The following is a 19,053-nucleotide window of genomic DNA, read 5'->3' as shown; positions in this document are numbered from 1 at the left end:
CCTTGGGGTCCTCCTGCTGTCAGTGTAGGCACCACCAGAGTCAAGTCCAGCCCATATAAGGCCAGGTGTGTGTGTATATATATATATATATATATACACACACACACCCCCTCTGTCTATATGGGAAACAGGGTGCTTATGCTGCTAGCCTGGGCATCTCAGTAAATTTTGTGGAGGTCTCCTTTTTGCAAAGTGAAGTCTCCATCTGAGATTGAATTGCAGGCTGTCCAGCATGTGCTCTTCCTCCACTACCTATGCATCAGGTTTTAGACACTAAAACGTCATTAGTTTCTGCAGAGAACAGTCCCTTTTAGATAGCAAGCCAGGGGACAACTCTATTTTCCTTTTTCTCTACATTGCTCATTAAAGTTCTTCTTGTTAAAGTTTTCTTTAATAAAAGTCTTTAAAAGCAATCCTTAAAACAGTGCAAGGTACAGATACCTTGTGAGGTGGAGGTAAAATATGAGAAACCTGGTGGGAAATTATAAAGTGCCATTCTTGGTAGTCTCAGCCCATCACCATCAATCACCCCGACAAGTCTTCCCCAGTACTGCTTTGTCTGGAGCTCCAAGGTCCACCTTTATCTAACCTGACTTCTGGTAAAAGGATGATTCAGTGGGGAGAGATGGGGATCTCCAGTGGGGCTTCCCTCAGAGCACCACAAGGTTCACAAAATGATTGCACCTGAGCAATGCGGGGTGGATGTATCTTCCCTACCCCAGAGCTGGGTGAGGGTAAAGTACATCTCTCCTGATTCAGAAACACGTTGTGCTCTTCATATCCACCCAAACGCTGTCCCACAGTGTGGCCTGGAGACCGGGAGTAGAGCTCTTCTTCTGGCTTCCGACTCTGCTCCCAAACTCATAATCCACTAAACAAAGGAAGGGAAATACAGGAAATAATCCCTGAATAGAAGGGGTTTTCTTTTATGTCGCATGGCCTATCTTTGTCCTTGACTATTTTTAACTCTGGCCCTGATTCTTGGCTCTTTTACATTGTCAGTCCAGCAATGGGTGTTCGCCAACTTGGCAGACCCACCATCAGCCTCTACAACCAGGAGCAGCACCGAGCTGCTCTGGTGAGTTGTGTTGTTATTTCTCGTGCTCTGACTCCTGCATGTTTATCTTCTTGCATTTGCTAGGTACATTGTACCAAAGAATGGTCATTTCCGAACAAAGTCTCAAAAGCGATCCGTATCCTTATCAGGAAAAGTGAGTAGTGCTTCTTTGAATGTGTTGTTACTTTTATTTCTTTTATAGTCTCATAGTGAAATCTGTCCTTTTCCTGCGCTCTGAATTAATGTTGGATGGAACAGACAATTTGGACATAAACCACGTGGCAGTATGTGGTCTTGGGGAACACAGTTTGGTGGCATCCAGTGCCACGCTAAAATGAGCTTTGCACTGGGAGGAGCACATTCCTTCCATGTGTCCCAATTTATTTATGTGGTCCTGGGAGGCAGAGAGCTTCCCTTGGTGGGGAGACAGGGCAGAGAAGGGGAATATCAGCAGCAACCCTTTTGTTCTGCGTGGGATAATGGAGACGTGAGCTGCTTGTGCCAGCCCTGATGTCAGTAACGGGGAGTCCTCATCTCATCTCATGTCCCTCTTTTCCCACCCTCCTGCCCCACGCAGGATTTTCATCTTTGCCGATCCAGAGCTGCTCTCTGAAGCCATCTGCAACGCGCTGGTCACTGACACAAAGGCAGCTCAGGTCTCCCAAAGCCCCCGGGCATGCATGTGCTACGTGATCATCCACGCCATGCAGGCGGCCCTGGGCGAGAGCTGTGACGTTAGCGGCTTGAAGGCGAGCCTCCAGGTAACTGGCAGCACTTCTGCAGCACCATGTGTGGTTTTCCAATGGTCCTGGTCTTGCTGGGCACCTCAGAGTGTGGGAAGGCTTTTTGGCAAGTGGAGAGACCCCCCCGAGTTCCTCACTGGTGGTCTCCATCTCCAGTAGCCCCAGTGTTACTTCCAAAGCTGGGCTATGAGCAGAGCTGGTGTTAAACTAAAAAATTCTTCAAATATAAGAGTTGGTGCAGCAGGAGCCAGAGGTTTTGAATCTTCAGTTTGAGTCCTCAGTTTTGCACAGCAAAGCTGAGCTCTGCGGCTAGAATATAGGCTCCTCTGTGAGCCACTGGTCATTGCAAAAACAACTCAATGGTGGAAATGTTTCAACCAGTTTTCTCCAAAACCTCCTTCAAGGAGCTGTGGGGCCACAGTAAGACAGATGTCTGGTTCAGAAAGGCAACTTTGCAAGGGCTCTCAGTGATTTCCACTCTAAGGACACCTTTGTGTGTCTGCTGTCCCCATCTCCTGAGGGTCACTTGAGCTGCCAGCTCTGCTGCTGACTCCCCAAGCTTGTGGCAGCTGGGAGCACAGTGTCCATCAGCTGCAAACCTGCCAGAAAAAAAACTTTAAGCAGACAGTACAGCCAGCATCTCTCCTCCTCCAGCCTTCCCCAGGGACAGGAGGACATGTGTGTCCTCTGCTGCAAAAACAACAATTTTTGCAGGACTCGTTTGCCCTCTTTCTGCCCTCTTCCACTGCCCTGCCCCTGGAGCATCTCCTCTTTTCACGCCTCGGGGTGTTAATAGCTGTTCCTTGCGACAGGATATGCCCATGAGCGACGTTGAGCACTGGTTCCGGCAAGTGGTGATGGCAGTCGAGTGTGCAGGAAACGAGGCGAGCGCAGACCGCAGCCAGCACGCAGCAAGGCTGGAGAAGATTTACTGCGCCGTCCTCAGCTCCTTGCAAGCAGGTGAGCTCCTGGCCAGCCATGCATGGAGGGTTAAGGGAGCCGTGCAAGCTGGCAGGCCCCTGCCTCACTGCTGTGTCCTCGCCATTGCCCTCCTACAGTTGTCCATCCCCACCTCCCATCTGCCTCCACTTTAACAGCATCCGTCACCGGGATCAGGTCCTTGCAGCCTGGCTCCTTGCAGTGACCTGATGTCCGGGATGGCAAAGTGCATGTGGCAGTGGAACGCAGATTTGTCACCTGAGGAAAGGGACTGTGGCAATCTTTGCTGCTAATTCAGCTGCCCTGAGGCCCAGAGACATGTCTCCATCATTTGCAAAGGGTGCCATAGATGTCAACCAGGGGAGGTTGGACAGATGCTCTAGTGCTCTGCTGGTGTAAGATACACCCTGCCATGGCCTAGACTGGAGAGACGCTGTGTACCACTCCTTGAAACCTCCTTGTACTGATGTGGTGGACAGTTGTACTGCCATCTCCTTCCATCCCTGGCAGTGCTCTGTTCCAGCCTGGTGCCATCAGGGCTACGCAGACTATAACAAACATCCCCATCCATCACAGCTCCTCACACAAATCTGGGGTAGACCAGAGGGAAATGAGGGTCATGTTTTCCTTTTCTTGGCTACTCCTGGTGGAAGGTCACTGCACCCCAACCCCCTCTCTGGAAAGAGCTGGAGACTGTCCCAGTGCAAGATATGGGAAGGAACAGACAGTGGTGCAGGGAGAGGAGTGGGACCATCTCCTTTTGGTGCAGTGAGCTATTAAATTGTCTCACTGCTTCTCACAGAACCATAATGGGTTAAAAATAGGCAGCAATGGTGGGGTCAGAGGGCTCTCTCGCATCTCAGCTGACATCACCATCGGAGGTCCTGTCACGTGCGTTGGAGGCCCAGTTCTAGAAGAATGTTTTATTTATTCTGCAATCCCTCTGCTGTCTGCAGCAGAGCAAGATCCTTCACTCACCCATGCCTCAGTTTCCCCTTCTTCATTTCTCCCATTCATCAACGGTATAGGTACTTTCTTATGGCTCAGTTTGTGAGAGCAGGGGTCTGTGATTACAGCCTCATGTCTGGCCAGAAGGCAACCAGGGTGGGAAAGCCCTTGGGGCTCAGCACAGGCTATCTCAGCCAACAGCTGAAAGCACAGCACCAGTAGGGGTTCATGCACCTGTGCGGGAAAATTGCTCCTGTGTGTTACAAGCATCCTTGTTTCCTCCAGGCAATGCTCCCCTAGGAGGGCTGCAGGGTACCCCTCTGCCTAACCCCAACATCAGCTTTCACCTCTGGACAGAAGACGACCAGCTCTGTGAGTGCCCCAGGGAGGCTGTGGGGAGTTCGGACGGGATGGTGCCTGAGGCTGGGAAGCCTGTGCAAAACATGTCATTTAGCCCTAATTCTTGAGCAGTGAGTTTCATAACCATCATCCAAGGGCCAAGCTCGTGGAGGTTCGTGCCGACTGCACCAGCCTTCCTTCTTGTGGGGTGTCAGCATCAGATCAGGGGACTGGGGGGGAGAGGGGCAAAGGAGATGAGGAGAGGACGCCTCTGGGACAGGCTGCAGCAGGATGTGCCCAAAGTACCTTATTTGGGTGATATTGAGCTCTCCTCATGGTGCAATGAGAAATGGGACTGAAAGACTGACTCCTCTTGGACCTGCTGGTAGAGGTATTGGCCCTACAGTTTGCATGAGAAGAGGGGAGCCAGGGCAGGACTAGGGCTCAGCCTGGCTTTGGTTGTATTGCCCTCCCCAAGCTCCCTTCTGCCCACAGGGAAGGAATTGGTGCTGTTCATCCGCCCGCTGTCGCAGAGCTGCGAGCCTGACTGCCTAAGCCAAGACCTGGACAACTTCGAGATCCAGGACATAATTTCGGACTGCGAGTGCTGCAAGCAGACCCGCTTCTCCGTGCTCTCCACTGACAGTGGCATCGAACGAGACCTGCCCACGGCAGTTGAGGAGCCCTTCACCCCTTGCAGTGCCGAAACGGAGCAATCCCGTCTCCACAGGAAGGGTGGCATTAAAAAAAAGCCGTCGCCACTGGAGAACGTGACCTTCTTGCAGGCTGGCTGCAATGGTCCTGGGGCGAAGCCCCCGGTGAAGCTGCAGAGGAGACCAGGCATCCCCCCAGTGCCTGCAGCCCCGCTCCAGAGGCTGCACACTGCCCGCATCGTGCTGCTGGGGGATGACCGCATCCTGGGGCGCCTGGCCCAAGCCTATCACTCTTTGAGGTAACCGGTGGCCACAGCCTCTTTGGCTCTGGGGAAGGGACGATAGAGTGGGGGGCTTTGCTCTTGAGTCTGTTGAAGCAGCCAAGATGGCTGGGGATGGGGTTGGGCTCGAGCGTTACCTGGGACAGGATGGGACCCGGGTGTTTTGCACCCAAATGCATCTGACTTCACTGGCTGCATGGGATCATTTGGCTCTGTTAGCCCAAATGATGTACGCAGTGAGTTATTCCCTTCTGTCCATTGAATGGGTTAAATGAACAATAAATGAGGTAAGGTGTTTTCCTATGGAAAAGGGAAAAATCCTAAAGAAAAGCTGTTTTCCAGCTAGCTTTTCCCAGCTGGTTCACCAGGCCAGGAGAGCAGTGTGGGGTGGGTCTGGGTCGCGGTGCTGGCAGCAGCCTGGGGAGCAGAGCTGGGTGCAGACGAGAACACCGGTCCCAGCCAAGAGCCTGTCTGCAGGATGCCCCTTACCCCCATCATATCCCCTTGCTCGATGTGGGAACCTGGGGGCATTATGCCATCCTGTCACACTGGGCAAAGGAGGTGTGTGAGGAGGGCACGTGCTCCTATTGCAGAGTGGCTGCAGTCTCTTGGCACTGTCCAGCCTTGGCCAAGAGCCATGTTCTTCCACCTTCCCCTTGAGACACTGCTATTTATTTTTCCATTTCAAGGAAACGAGAAACACGGCGAGTTTTCCTGACTCCCAGGCTGAACCTACAGTTCTACTACATCCCGGTTGTGACAGAGCAGCCAAACACCTTGGCTGTTACGGTGAGTCTGGGCTCGGCAGCTCTGGGCGCTGCCGCCGGCTGCCAGCAACTGACGGTGTTTTTGGAGGAAGAGCAGGGGGGTTTATAGGAATTCACATCCATTAATGCCTTGATCCTAGAACAAGGAGGATGGGAGCCAAGACAGGGTAGCTTGGCTCAGTTTGCAGGTTGGATTCAGGAATCCATCAACCCCAAGAGACATTCAGGTTGCTTCAGCCACCCTGATGGGTGATAACTCACAGCCTAGAAATGGTATTCAGTTTTGCTTCTATAGGAGGATTGAGGGAGCTTTAGCAAAGAACTGATGCTTTTCTCACCTCCCAAATGGTTAGGGGAAGTGGCTGCCCCTTACTGAGGGCTTTGCCTGCTTGGTCATGGCCCCAGTTTTAGTTCTGCAAGTCACTATCTTACAGTTTATCTTGGGCACATGTCTTCCAGTCTGACACCCTCAAGACAGCAATAAATAAACAGTTGCACTTTTCATGATATTTTTAAGCTGGCCCAGATCTTGCTGTAAGTCCTGACAGACATGCCATTATACAAATGTGTATTTCTTCTTTTCATCCTTCACTTAATTTTTGTTCTTGAGCACCTGCTAAAAAAGTGCTGCAAGAAATGTTTTGCCATCTTCTCTGGACCAAGGAGGGAATGGGGAGGGATGGGGGAGCTGCTCACACGGCATTTGTGCACCAGCTCCCTCTGCCTCCTCTAAGGCTCCTGGTATTTTGATCATACTCTGAGCTGTGTGTTTCTCTTGCAGGACCATGGTGCCACAGGCCAAGAGGACCTCTGCGAGGTGGCCGGGTACCTCGGCAGAGCTGACCCGTGGTACGAGAGCAACATCAACACGCTGTGCCACATGATTCCCAAGCTGGCCGCCATGGTACGAGGGAAACCTTCCCACCTCCCCAGCCTGGCCCATTTCCCAAACACATCTGCCATACCTGAGGACAAGCTGGTGTCCCGCAGGGCTCCTCTGTGCCCCAGATAGAGGCTTTCTCCTTGCAAACCCGTCCCAGGGCCTGGCAGCCGGGAAGGTGCATTTGTCTGACACTGCCCCAGCCCACAAAGACCCACTCGGTGTGATGGGTTTTTTTGGCCAAAGGACAGGAAATGGCAGATTTCAAGAAAGAAAATGTAAATGAGGCATTTGCTGACATACCCCCAGCTCTCATTTCCTGGCAGTTTGAGCCACCATCAATAGCCTACAAAAAAGGCTGGTAGGTGGGCGCAAGCCTTTGCTTCTCCCATTTGCTTTGACTAGTTATGACAGAGCAGCTCAACGCTGCCCTTGGTGACAGAGCATTGCTCATTATTTATCTAGGAAGGCGTGAGGGTTTGTGGCAGTGTTTTTGAGAAGTGACTGTGGCTGATCCATAATGTGATTTGCCCCCCCAGCCTTCCTCTCCGAGCAAACATCTTGTGACTGATCTGTTCATCACTGATGTGATTGCTTACTACGTTCGCATGGGCATCCAGCCCGTCTGCTTCCAGGTCTACGCTGTGAAGGTGGGTGCCACATCTCTTGTGCCTTCACTTGGCCCTGCAAGGGCTTGCAGAGCCCCACTGCTGGCAGAGCTGTGCAAGTCAACGGGGGCTGGGGGCTTTCAGCAGATCTGAGGCTGGATCCCTGTGCTCCCCAGCCTGTCCACTCCTTGCCAGGCTCCTGGATCTAGTGATTCCGTGTAGCACAGGTCAGCTGGGCTCAATGATCCCAGGAAGGCTATTTCAGGATCACACAGGTCAGCAAAGTGAGCCTTGAAATCACCCCATAAGGACAGATTTCCTGCTTTGCTGGATTCGTGTTTGCTCAGGAGCTCTGGCACCTCCTGCTGCTTTAGATGCTGTGAGCAAGCAGGAGTTTTCTGAGTGGCTTTGCCAAAACCTTCCTGTATCTTGCAGGGGCTTTGCAGGGCTTCCTGAAACACCTTTTTATTTATTTCCTGCCAGCTTTTCTCTGAAATGGTATCAGAATGAGACCTGGCACTTGGTATGGGAGCAAACAACTACTGTATTCAGTTATGTAAAAACAACCCCCCAACTGCTCCTCTGACAGTTTTCCCCCTTCAAAGCTTAGGGTGGCACTGATGCACATATCTCCTTTCAATCTACCCGTAGCCAATGTGGTAACCTATTGCAGCAAAAAAGCAGCCATTACATGAGCAAACTGTCATGTTGCTTGCAAAGAGCTGGAAGAGCTTTGGTAATTACTGGTAGAGCATCACCAGGACTTGAACTAATAACGTATAGCTTGTAAACACTTGGAGCACCTGGTCCTCAGCTTGTGTGGCTGGGGGCGTGGGGTTTTTCGTGAATTTTTCTTCCACTCATTTCTCCTCCAAGACAAAAATCAAAAGCAAGCGAGAGAGTGGTGACTCAAGCAGGGGAAGAGGAACTGACTCCAGATGTGGTTTTCAGATAGAGGCACCTAACCTACCCTGTTGTCATACAGGGTGTGAAGCTGCTTCATCTGGAAACACTAAGCCCGTTTGGCCTTTCTGGTTAAGACCACACTGTTCCTCTTTGGCTGCAGAGTTTTCCTGGAAGTGAAGGTCAGGTCCCACCACAGTTGGACGTAGGGCTAGGAGTGGCTAGGGGAGGTTCTCCAGGACCTTATCTTCACATTTTGCTCAAGGCAAGCCCATGAAAAGAAAATAATTAATAGGTCTGAAGTGACCAGTTGATTTAGGTGCATCAGATAGAAATTACATGCCTTGGAGCTAAGCCAGCAGCTGCAGCCAGGCCTGGGAAGCTGCTGGCCTTGACCTGGGTTGCCTGCGGGGGATGGCTGGGAACAGGCTCATCTGTGAGTGTGCAGTGACACCCAGTGGCAGGGGACACGGCCCGTGGCTCAGCTGGCCAGGTCCACCGGCCTCCCGGCAAGGCCTGCCATGCTCCTGGGCTTCAGAAAGCAGAGCAAAAGCAATTCTCTCCTCCCATAGCCCCCCTGGCTGCCGTGATGAGGTCAAATATTCCCTTTGGTGATGTCACACCTGGGTGCTCGGGAGAACCTTTTGATGTCGCAAGCTTAGTGTGATGCCACAGGGTGACTGAGAAGGAGCTCTTCTCAGAGATTTTCCTCTCTTTCAGATTTTCTTCAATGACCCGGCGCAGGAGCCGGCCGAGGACGTGTTCCTCACGGAGCTGCGCACCCAGGTGCAGGAGAGCATCTCCCACCGAGGTGCGTGCGTCCCCCCGAGTCGAGCCCTGCAGCAGGGGCTGCCACCCTGGGCAGGAGTCCTGCCGGCCCCAGTTCCCACTTGCCCTGTCCCTCAGCCTGCAGCAGTCAAGACCATGCCATGGGGCGATATCCCTTGTTCCCTGACGAGCAGGAGGCTTCCCTAAACCTCTCCATCTCCCTCTTGAGTGCATGACACCAGGCTAAATGAGAGACCTTGTGGTCACTGGCTCCTGGCCTCAACCAGGTTTTGTAGGCTGTGCCTTTGGTTGGCTCCAGGACCCTCTGAAGTTGTACCAGCACCATATTTTTGTTGAGGAAACAAGCTGGGCTTTACAGCTATCCCCTTTGCCAGATGTTTTCCCTATTAGAAATGCAGCTTCCTTGATTTGCCAGTGATGGGACAAGGATGCTTGAAGGCTGGACTGTTACAGAGGGCACATCCAGCCCTTCCCTCAGTGCACCTGCTGTCTGATCCAATGGATGTTTGCCATTGCGGTTGGGCACAGACCCTCGAGTGAGTCCATCTCACTGGACCTGTTGAGGGCAGAGCCTCAGCTCCTGTAGGCAAGGAGAGAAGGGCTGGTGTGCCAGACCGTGACTGCTGTGTGACAGAGGGGATGGCTCGTCCCGTGGGAGAACCCCTCTCTGCTGACCACAGACAGGTGGGATGAGTGAAACCTCAATCCTACCCGGCTCCCTCCTTGCAGAGTTAATCATGACCAAGAAGAAAATGACCCTGGATGGCCCTGGCATAGATCTCACAGTAACATACAGAAAGGTAAGTGGGGCTCTCGGCAGCCCAAAACGTCTCTGCTTACAGGGACCCGCAGCATGGCAGATCTCCTAAAAGGAGTGCTCTGGCCCTCCTCCTTTCCTCTGGAATTGCACTCCAGGTGAGGACAGAGAGGTCATGGTGAACTTTAAAAGCCTGTTAGCTAACACTGCATTTGTGAAAAACTGCCCCCAGACCTCTCCATGTCTAACCTCTCTGCCAGGTTGAATTAACAGAGACTTTCCTGCAGGTTGTGGTGAGCAACCGGGCGAAGGAGCTGGCTATGTCCCTGCGCGCCACAGGTCTCGTGATGAAAGCCATCCCTGCTGATGAATCTGAAGGTGGGTTCTTCCTGCTTGGAACCACGTGAAGAGGGTTTGCTTAGTTTTCTGGTGCTCGATAGAGTAAATCTGACCATGGTACTTGGTGCCAATTGTGCCTGGGCTGTGGGGGTTGAATCAGTGATGTGCATATATTGGTGTCACCACAGTCTGTGGTTGTGTGTTTTCTTGTGAATGACGTGCCTGGGGCTCCCTGTAATGTGGGGTTCAGCATAACCATAATCTAGGCTTGGCAGCATCTTCCTCTTGCTGCAGCCTTCCTCTTTCACCTTGCCCTTAGCATAGCCTCTGAGGTTTCCATCCTGAGCATGATCCCACACAAACCCTCAGCCCACGGAGCTTGCTAGAGTCCTCCTTTTCTGCTATCTTATGTATCCCATGGACCTCTGGCTATGCACCCAATTGTGGGATCTGGCACCAGCCCCACTTAAAGCTGAGCTGAGATCATGCCATGGTCTAAGGTTAACACATTGCTTCTGTTGCAGACCTGGTGTGTCTGAATGTGAACATCACTGAAATCGTTAGGATCAACAATTTGTCGGGACGATCATTCTCAGTAAGTAGCTGTGGATGCTCACAGCCCTGGAGGGGTCGGCCAGTGTGTGGAAATCCCTTATGACAACGGTGAAAGGTGAAACACTCTGTGGGGAGGAGAAGGCTTTGGAGCCACCCTGCTCAGAGCGTGTTTTGCAATTATTTTCCATGGAAAAGTCTAGATTTTTGAGCCAAAGCCCCAAATGCCATCCCTGCTGGTCAATGCCACATTGAATCCTGTCTTGGGAGACCCTGAAGGACTGAGCTGCTGCTGGGGTTATTCTATGAACCCAGGGACGAAGTGGAGAAATAAAGCCTAGTCCCAGTCATCGTGGCTCCACTTGGGTACAGGATAGGGTCTACAGTTTTGCGATCAACTCCATTAGCTCCACACCTGCAGCTGCAGTGCCCTCCCCAGACCCCATGTGTTAATCTCCACAGAACTCACAAGAATAGAGGCCATTGGAGAAATATTTTAACAAAGCATAAATGAGAAACAGGAACTTCAGTAAATCTAATGACCAACTCAGAAAGGTGGATATGCAAGAGAAGAGACTGAAAACTTGGACTCCTGTCCTTTTTGTTTTACATGAGAGTTCAAGCAGATCCCAGAGGACACGCTGCCCCATTGGAACATGCCACTGTGGTTTGGGTGGCATTAAGTATTATTGTCCCTTGGTCATTTGGGCCCTGGAGCCTCCAGTCTCTCAGCTGGTATTTTTAGCTGGCCGGCGCACTTTTGCTTATTTTCACCGGGGTTTTGGAAACACCAAGGTACTGCAGCTCACGCTGCCCACCAAGATACACCACAGCCCTGGAGAACAGTCCATGCCCCACATCAGACACCCCAAACCTTGCAACCTGTGCAAGCATTGTCGGTTTGGAAAGTTTGCCCTTGCAAAATTGGACCAGGTTGTGATTACAGAAAAAGGACAAGAGAGACACTTTCCTCCTTAAAGAAGTCACCTTGTGTCACATCTGAGGTTAAAAAAAGAAGATAAATGTTATAATTTGTCCCTTTCATACGCAGTATGCACTCACCACCCATCACCGCACAGCCAAGGGAAAGGAAGCGAGACACTCACTGGGGTCTTCCTCCTCTCTCAATCCAGGCTGTGGCAAACAAGTTGAAGACACGCAATATCAAAATCAGGAGCACAGAGCAGAGGCCCTTCATGGTGTGTCTGGACAAGGACAGCAGAAGAGCCTACAGGAACGTAATCAGGTGAGAATGCCATGCGTGCCAGGCTCTGCACATCTTGCTGGTGACCTTGCATCCCTCCCTGGAAGGGCTCCCAAGATGGCAGAGCTGTTTCCCAGGGAGTCCTAGTCCTGATCCACATACATGACAAAAGACCTACAGACAAATACATTGCTTCTCCAGGGAAAGCAGGGCAGAGTGGTGCTCTCCTACCTTTGTGGTTTTGCATGATGATGTGAGAAACAAAATGGTTCTTCCATTTTAAGTAAGGTGCTGTCATTAAGACAGTAGCAGGATAGGTACCTCCAGGGACAAACTGAGACCTTAGATCTCCTTAATTATATTGTGGAGCTGATGCTCTTTCCACTGACTGCATTCCTTACTAGGCTATCAAGCATAGAAGGTGGGGGAGATAATTCAGCCCTGTGAAAACAGCAGGGATCAATGTGCCTATAGTAATTGCAGTGACATGTGATCTGTTGGAAGCAAACGGACAGGTGGTTCAAGGTGCATGGGCCATGTGGAACATACATAAAATGTGAATTTCTGAGAATTGAAGTGAGCCAGGCTAAGGACATTGGTTTTGTGGTCAAATACTAATACACATCAGCTCATCTTTCCAGCCAAAACCAGTTGAAAAAGCATAAAAGCGGCTGTGCATCTCAGTATGACAGCCCTCCCTCAGCAGTCAGTGGAGAGTCATGATGTTTAGTCTGAGATCAGGCTCTGTCCCTCAAGGGCAGATTTGCACATGCAGTAAATATGTTCTTGTGCTCTTGCAGTGTGGAAGTGTCTCCTTGCCTAGAGCCCAGCTACTGCTTGCAAAAGACAAGGACAATGAAATTCAACCTGCAAAAAACAGAAGATGTGGGGCTTGTGAAATACATGCCCAGGTCTCTGCTGTTGCCTATCAACACATTTGCAGGCGTTATCCAATGAAGAAAACAAGAAAAAGCTGGTGTGAGAGATGCGACATTGGATCATCACAGAGGAGATGGGAAAACACACTAAAAGCCACCAACGGTGATTTTACAATGGTAACAGTGTAAAAAGCTGCAACAGCAGAGGTGGATAGGGCTCTGGGAGGACAGCCATGCCCTGCTGAATGACAGTGATGATCACAGCTAACACCCCCCCCGCCAAGGGGCAGAGTGTTGCTGAAGAATTGAGTTTTAACCTTTTGCACAAGTCAGGGAAAACCTTTGAGCTTCTTCATTTCAGGAAGACTGGGGAAAATACAGCTGAGGTGATGGTGCTTGCTGTGCTTGTGGATGATAGAGCAGTTGCTATCAGTAATATTTATTATGGTGATGTCTGAAAGCCCGGCAGGGGATCAGGGCCTGTTGTGCGGGGTTCTGCACAGCAAACTCTTCATTCTGGCACAGGGTGATGTATTTGGGCAAACCAGCAATTATTCCCCTCACTGATTTAGGAAACCTCATTGTAAGCCTGACCACAACTGGGAGAGCACGTGTGTCTAATGCAGCTTCTATGGAAGTCAGCAGGAAACCTGCTGTTGTTTCAAAGGGGCCACACAAAGTAATGATGAATGGTGTGAAACAGGGACATGGGAAATCTAGTGCAATATTTGGCAGTAAAGAACAGGGTAAGAACAGCTCAGGCTGCCTAGGCAGTGCTGTGGGATATGCTCAGCTGTGAATGGGATAGACCTGCTTGAAGAAGAAACCTTCATTCAGCAGACAGTGGAGGCTGCACAACAGCTCTTTGACGTCTGAGCTGTACCTTTGAGTCCACCTGGCATTTTGCTGTGGCTTCGCTACACAACCTCTCCACATCTGGTCCGGAGCCTCATGAGCACTGGTTGCCTTCCTTCAGTTGTACATCCTGGGAGCAACCACCTACAACCCCAGCAGCAGCGGACCTCTTCCGTGAGGCCAGCCAGCAATACCTCTGCATCCCAGTCTGCCTTGTAGTCCTGGTTTGGTCTGCTGTGCAGGTAAGGGATGTAGAAGAGTAGAGTAGTGCTCCTGGGATTGATGGATGGGCAGGATGCCTGCAAGACTTCTCCGTTCCTCTGGTGCTACCATGGTGTAGAAATCCTCCCCTGGTTTGCAGATGGGCCAGGCTGAGCAGCGACAGCACAGCTCCTGCTTCCACCCAGGATCAGACTAACCCAGTGTGAAGGATTATCATGTAGGAGGACCCTGTCTTCATTCCAGTTTGTGGCTGACTGAAATAATGGAAGGAACATGGTGTGTATTTATTGACTTTTTGAGTGTGATCTGTGGTTTCAGGAGTGTCTCCAGGGAGTCTTCCCTAAATTCACATTGGAGGTGATTTGGGGGCATTCCTTCTATGACACTATCATTGTTTTATTCTCTCAGCTCCCAGATAACTTGTTACCTGGATTGCCTTCACTCAGCAGTGCTTGCTTGGATCAGCAGCCCAAAGGAAGTGTCTTTTAGCTTTGTATATGTGCATAGCAGCTAGTCATCGATGGGGAATCCCTGGAGCCAGCTCTGTGCTACAGGGTGATGGTGACCTAGCAGCAGTGGCACTGGCAAACCCCTATGTTAGCCTTGATGGCTGGGGACAAATCCACCCTCTGTCCTGTCTGTGCAGGGTCTGCCCAGCCCTGGGGAGCTGCATCTCTGGAAAGCCACTTTTGTTTAACCACCCACACCTGGAACAAGGAGCCCACCTCCAGGTATCCCAGTCTGGAGTACTGGAGAGGAGTTTCCATTCTGCAGAACTGCTCTGAGCTTGTGGGTTGTCTTGGCTGGTTAGGCCCCAAGGAAATCTTCCTTGCATTTCTTGCCACATGCACAAGGCTTTAGGGGTTCAACCCTCAGACTTCCCTGGCCCCTTTCTTTACCAGCAAGCACAAGGCTGCCGTATTCCTGCTGCTGTCCTGCATTGTTACCTGGCACAGCAGGCATCATCGCTTCCTGTTCCCAAGCTAAAGGTTTATTCACTCTCACTTTGAATGTACCATGCAGTCCAAAACAACTGCTGAAATACACTACTGGGGGCACAGCAGCTCAAGGGCTGTCGGCAGGCGATGGGTTATTTAGCAGTGTAAAAATCCTCCAGGTCCCCAGAAATATTTAATCCCAAACCAGCACCAACAGTTGGAAGATCATGTTGGGCAACAGCAACATGACCATTTCCTAAGGAAGCTACCTTGAAATGCTGGCAGATGTAGCCCCTCACTCCCAGCTAAGCCAAGCACAGTCCCCGAGACTTAATGTCCCCCCATGGGAGTCACAAGGCTGCAAGATCTCAGCAACAGTGATCGGTTCTTCAGTACTGTTTTTCACCTCAAAGGTCAAAAACTGTTGATGCCCACCAATGCCAGACTTAGGCAACAAACATTTTGTCCCTGAAGGAAGCTGAAGTTAGACAGGAGGTTGAGAAACAAGTTGGGAAACACCTGCTTGCACCAGCTGTTTTCCTCTGTAAGCTGCTGCATAGGGTAACATGGGGTTTAAGGGGTGACCAGTGGCTCTTCACACCTCTGCCTCCTTGGAGCTTCATTGGTGGGTTCATGTACCCTGGCACACAAAGCAAATGCTTACAAAGCCAAGAGACCATGTGCTAGGTTGGAGCATGGTCTGCAGTGTCCAGAGTTTACTCTGTACAGTTGTAAATTATGTAGATGGATTATAAGTTATTTGTATAGCTGTCAGAGATGATCTGTATCAGAAGGTGCAATCCTTTTAATGCCAATTAAAAAAAAATTAGAAAAAAAACCCAGCATAAACTGTCAGTTTGGTTGGGGTTGTATGTTTGCATGTGGCTGGGGCGGGTGGGGAATAAACTGGTAGGAATAGAAAGACATCAGTGTCATTTGGCCCTCTATGGCTGATGTCTTCTCCTCCCCACATTGGGGTTACATGCAATGTTACACAGAAAGACTTCATGAGCAAAGAGCTCTTCTGTGAAGGGATGGGCAGAAAAGGCTGAATTGCAGAAATGTGGAAGCAGTAGTCTATAATCCCCATGCTGGCTGCCCCTTGATTCCCCTCTGTACCAGTACGCTCTGTCCCTGCAGCCTGTTCCCCTCAAAGTCTGTCACTTCAAAGCACCCCATTCCCTTAGCGGGGCTAGCGCTTGGCTCAGCACACGTAGGCTTGGGCTGGGAAAGGGGTGAAACACTGGCTTTCTCCAAGCATTCTCTAAAGCCCACTGAGCCTACTGACTGCAGGAGCTGCTCATTGATAGAGCAGAAACAGTTCATGAACTTGTGTTAATGAGTTAGCACATCTGTGAGAGAGAGAATTTCACAGGTTGTTTTATTTGCCCCTGGAAATTGTGGGCAGTTAATGCAGATCACAGAGCAACCATAGTACAGGGACAGTGTTCAGGTATACCCTGTACCCAGGAATTGCTGGCCTCAGAGCAGCTCCATCTTCTGCACAGAGTCTGGGTGAAATGCCTGGAGGAATGTGGCAGGTGGACCTCAAGGAGATAAAGGTGGACATCATTGCCTGGAGGCTGGGAGAGCACAGAAGCCTCAGTGCGGGGTGCATTCATAAATAAAAGATCCTGGAGGTAGGGCTTGCAGGCACAAACCCTTCTGGCGCAGCTGTGTTAGGGGTTTTACCTGGCAGGATCCTCCACCTCCCTCCAGCTTGTTGGAGAGACTCCCAGCCTTTCCAAGTCCCTCCTGAATACATGTATTTAAGCCATTATACCACGGTTGTCTTTGTTACATCAAAATGCCCCCAGCTCTCTGTGTGCCCTGCTTGATGCTGAGCAGAGATGCAAACAGCTCTCCAGCGCACGGTGGCTGACGCCGAGCTGGCTTGGCCAGGGTCCGCATGTGTCCCTGCTTAGTGGCTTGCTGTCTCACCCACAGTCCTGGCTGCGTCACGCCAGGTCTGGCTCCCAGGGTGAGTCACTGCCACCTCCTCTTGCACAAACCCGGACCAGCCCAGGTGGCAAGCAGCGCTTTGGCACTTGCGGGTAGTTAAGGCAATCCCCAGCCAGCTGCCTGTGAGCTCTGCATTCTGAACAACCTCCTCCTTCCATCACCTCTCCCAAAATACCACCTAGGACAACCTGAGAACACCCACTGGCTGTAAATTATTAAACACTTTGTGAAAAAAGAATACAAATCACCTGTTTTCCAGGGAGCATTCTGTACCACAATTAAAAACTTCAGAGGCAGAACAAACCCAGCAATAAGTAGTCCTGGTCTAGATCATTTTTACGTATGGAAAGAAAATTAATCTCCCACCAGCTCCATGTGAAAACCTACAGACTGATCGAGGGGGAGTACAACGCTGCATGGCCACTGTTAACGGTGGATCAATGTGTTTTTGTTGTACGACCTCCCCAGCAGCACCACTGCAAGGTGCCAGGGATAAATCAGTTCTAACAAACAGTGGTGTTTACAGCCCCATCCATCCCACCAGGGTGATTTCAGTAGCGCTTTGCTCAGGCAGCTCTTCCCTTTTCTTGGCTGAATTCACTGAGCCCTCCACAGACACACAGTGTCCAGGCAGTCCTGCCTGCCTTTGCTCCACCACACTCAGAGGACAGACCATAAAGCCGGACAAAAGCAGCCTTCAAACACTGCTTGGATAAATGCAGAACAGGGGAAAAGCCCCTCTTAAAGGTGTTTCAAAACAAGGAAATGCAATCTCCCCATGTCTTGCTTCGTGTTCATTAAAATTGAACCTCTGCTGGTTTCTATGCTGCGCTACGCTGTTGGCATGTGTTTTCCGGGTGACCCCAGAAGCTGGAAACAACTCCATGGGATGTGGGTGTCATGATGGCTCCTATGAACGCTGTTTGCATGAACACATGGCACGACACGCAGAACAGCTGGCTACAAAGCACTGTAATAAAGCAGTATTATGAACACATCACTCAATGCATGGGAACAAAATCAAAGAGTCTGTGCTGAAAGAAGGGTATTCCCCATCATGAATGATGATTTAGGAGATCTGACTGCACTGAGCTTCTGAATTCAGTGGTTCATGAGCCTGTTTTTACACATTTCCTTGCATCTTGCCCACTCTGCTGCAGCAGAGGCATTGCCATGTCTGCCGGGACTTCTGGAGACCACCAGCACCTGAACGACTGTTCCCTTATGGAGATGCATAGTGTAAGTGCTCAGCAGCCAGTCCTTCCCGAGCTCCACGGGGCTTGAAAGGAGAGGGGCAGAGCAAAGTTGTTAGCACAGAGCGGAGCTGTGAGCGGAGAGCTGTGGGGGTCAGGGGACATAGCTGCAACCCTGGGGCAGCTGCCCTAAAGCAGCTTAAACCCTCAGGGTGTGAAATTCACTTGGGAACACTGGATAAGCTGAAAGCCAGGAGTGATGCAAAAGGGGACCGGTGCTTGGAGTGGGATTAGGATGTAAATTTGTTTTCTAATTTTCCTAGAAATAAGCCTTAACAGCCCTGGAGCCAGACTGGCTGACTTCTACAAGGGAGTTATGGGGTTAGATTACAGTCGCCTGTGATAAGAGGGGAGCGGATATGGCTGCTCACAAGATGGGCCGCTTACCTGTGAGCAGGCAGGGGAGGGACACTGCAGATGGTCAGGGGATCCAGGCCAGCCCTGACAGCGATGGGGAGGGATGGAGGGAGCTCCGACGCCTGAGCAAAGTGTCTCAAACAAAACCCAGTGCCAGACATCGGCCTTATTCCACTGCAGTGACCCGCTCCATTGCCTGTGCCGGGTCAGGATGTCCCCGCAGCGCGGGGCTGAAAGCAGGAGGGTTATTTTGCAGGGGAGTGGGCTGGGGAGTACGCAATGCCAGGGGGTTGCCTTGCTTGGAAACACATTGTAAGAAAAAGGGAAAGCATTTCCTCTCTGCTTTGTGACCAGCATGGAAGGTCTTGGTTCTGGAACTCCATCCTGACTCTGAATTGAAGAGTTTAGCTTTTTTTTTTTCCACATATGGGGAAATACTGCAGCAAACAACATCTCCTTTTGGGACCTGAACCAAGTTGGAACATTCTTGCCACCACTTCAGGGAAAAAAACCCAAACCAACATGTCCCTTATTTTGTGTGAGAGGCAGCAGAGCCTCTCTGCTCCTTCCTGCAGCGGCTGGGATGCTCTGGGACAAACCGCCTGGTGAGGGAAGGGATGAGGGGAAAGACCTCAGCGCAGGCGGCCACGGACATCCCACAGGCATCCATGTCCTACCCCACGGCGGCCTGGGCCTCGATCTTACCCACGGTCTGCAAATCTCATTCCCTCCAGGAGAAGGATAAAAATACGTAATGTAAGGATCGAAACCAAACGTTAATCTGGACAGGAAGCATTAAATCTGAGTTCAATACTCAGGCTGGGGCTGA

General features: G+C 51.0%; 1 protein-coding gene across 3 annotated transcripts in view; it reads left to right on the top strand.

Moving 5' to 3' along the window:
• The window catches only part of PIK3R6 (phosphoinositide-3-kinase regulatory subunit 6), a 38,694-nt gene extending 21,949 nt beyond the window's left edge, over positions 1-16,745 (top strand). For all 3 annotated transcript variants that reach the window (XM_075044856.1, XM_075044857.1, XM_075044858.1), the window contains 14 exons: positions 1,142-1,211; positions 1,635-1,818; positions 2,613-2,760; positions 3,973-4,059; positions 4,522-4,978; positions 5,650-5,749; positions 6,509-6,631; positions 7,147-7,257; positions 8,839-8,929; positions 9,637-9,707; positions 9,952-10,042; positions 10,528-10,598; positions 11,689-11,801; positions 12,560-16,745. In XM_075044856.1, the coding sequence (XP_074900957.1) occupies positions 1,142-1,211; positions 1,635-1,818; positions 2,613-2,760; positions 3,973-4,059; positions 4,522-4,978; positions 5,650-5,749; positions 6,509-6,631; positions 7,147-7,257; positions 8,839-8,929; positions 9,637-9,707; positions 9,952-10,042; positions 10,528-10,598; positions 11,689-11,801; positions 12,560-12,716 (1,874 nt within the window). In that variant the 3' untranslated portion in view covers positions 12,717-16,745. The remainder of the gene's footprint in view (positions 1-1,141; positions 1,212-1,634; positions 1,819-2,612; positions 2,761-3,972; positions 4,060-4,521; positions 4,979-5,649; positions 5,750-6,508; positions 6,632-7,146; positions 7,258-8,838; positions 8,930-9,636; positions 9,708-9,951; positions 10,043-10,527; positions 10,599-11,688; positions 11,802-12,559) is intronic.
• The last annotated feature ends 2,308 nt before the right edge of the window (positions 16,746-19,053 follow it).

Source organism: Buteo buteo, chromosome 13 (genome assembly GCF_964188355.1).
Source record: "Buteo buteo chromosome 13, bButBut1.hap1.1, whole genome shotgun sequence".
In the NCBI taxonomy this organism is placed as follows: domain Eukaryota; kingdom Metazoa; phylum Chordata; class Aves; order Accipitriformes; family Accipitridae; genus Buteo; species Buteo buteo.
This window is presented reverse-complemented; position numbering and strand designations above follow the sequence as displayed.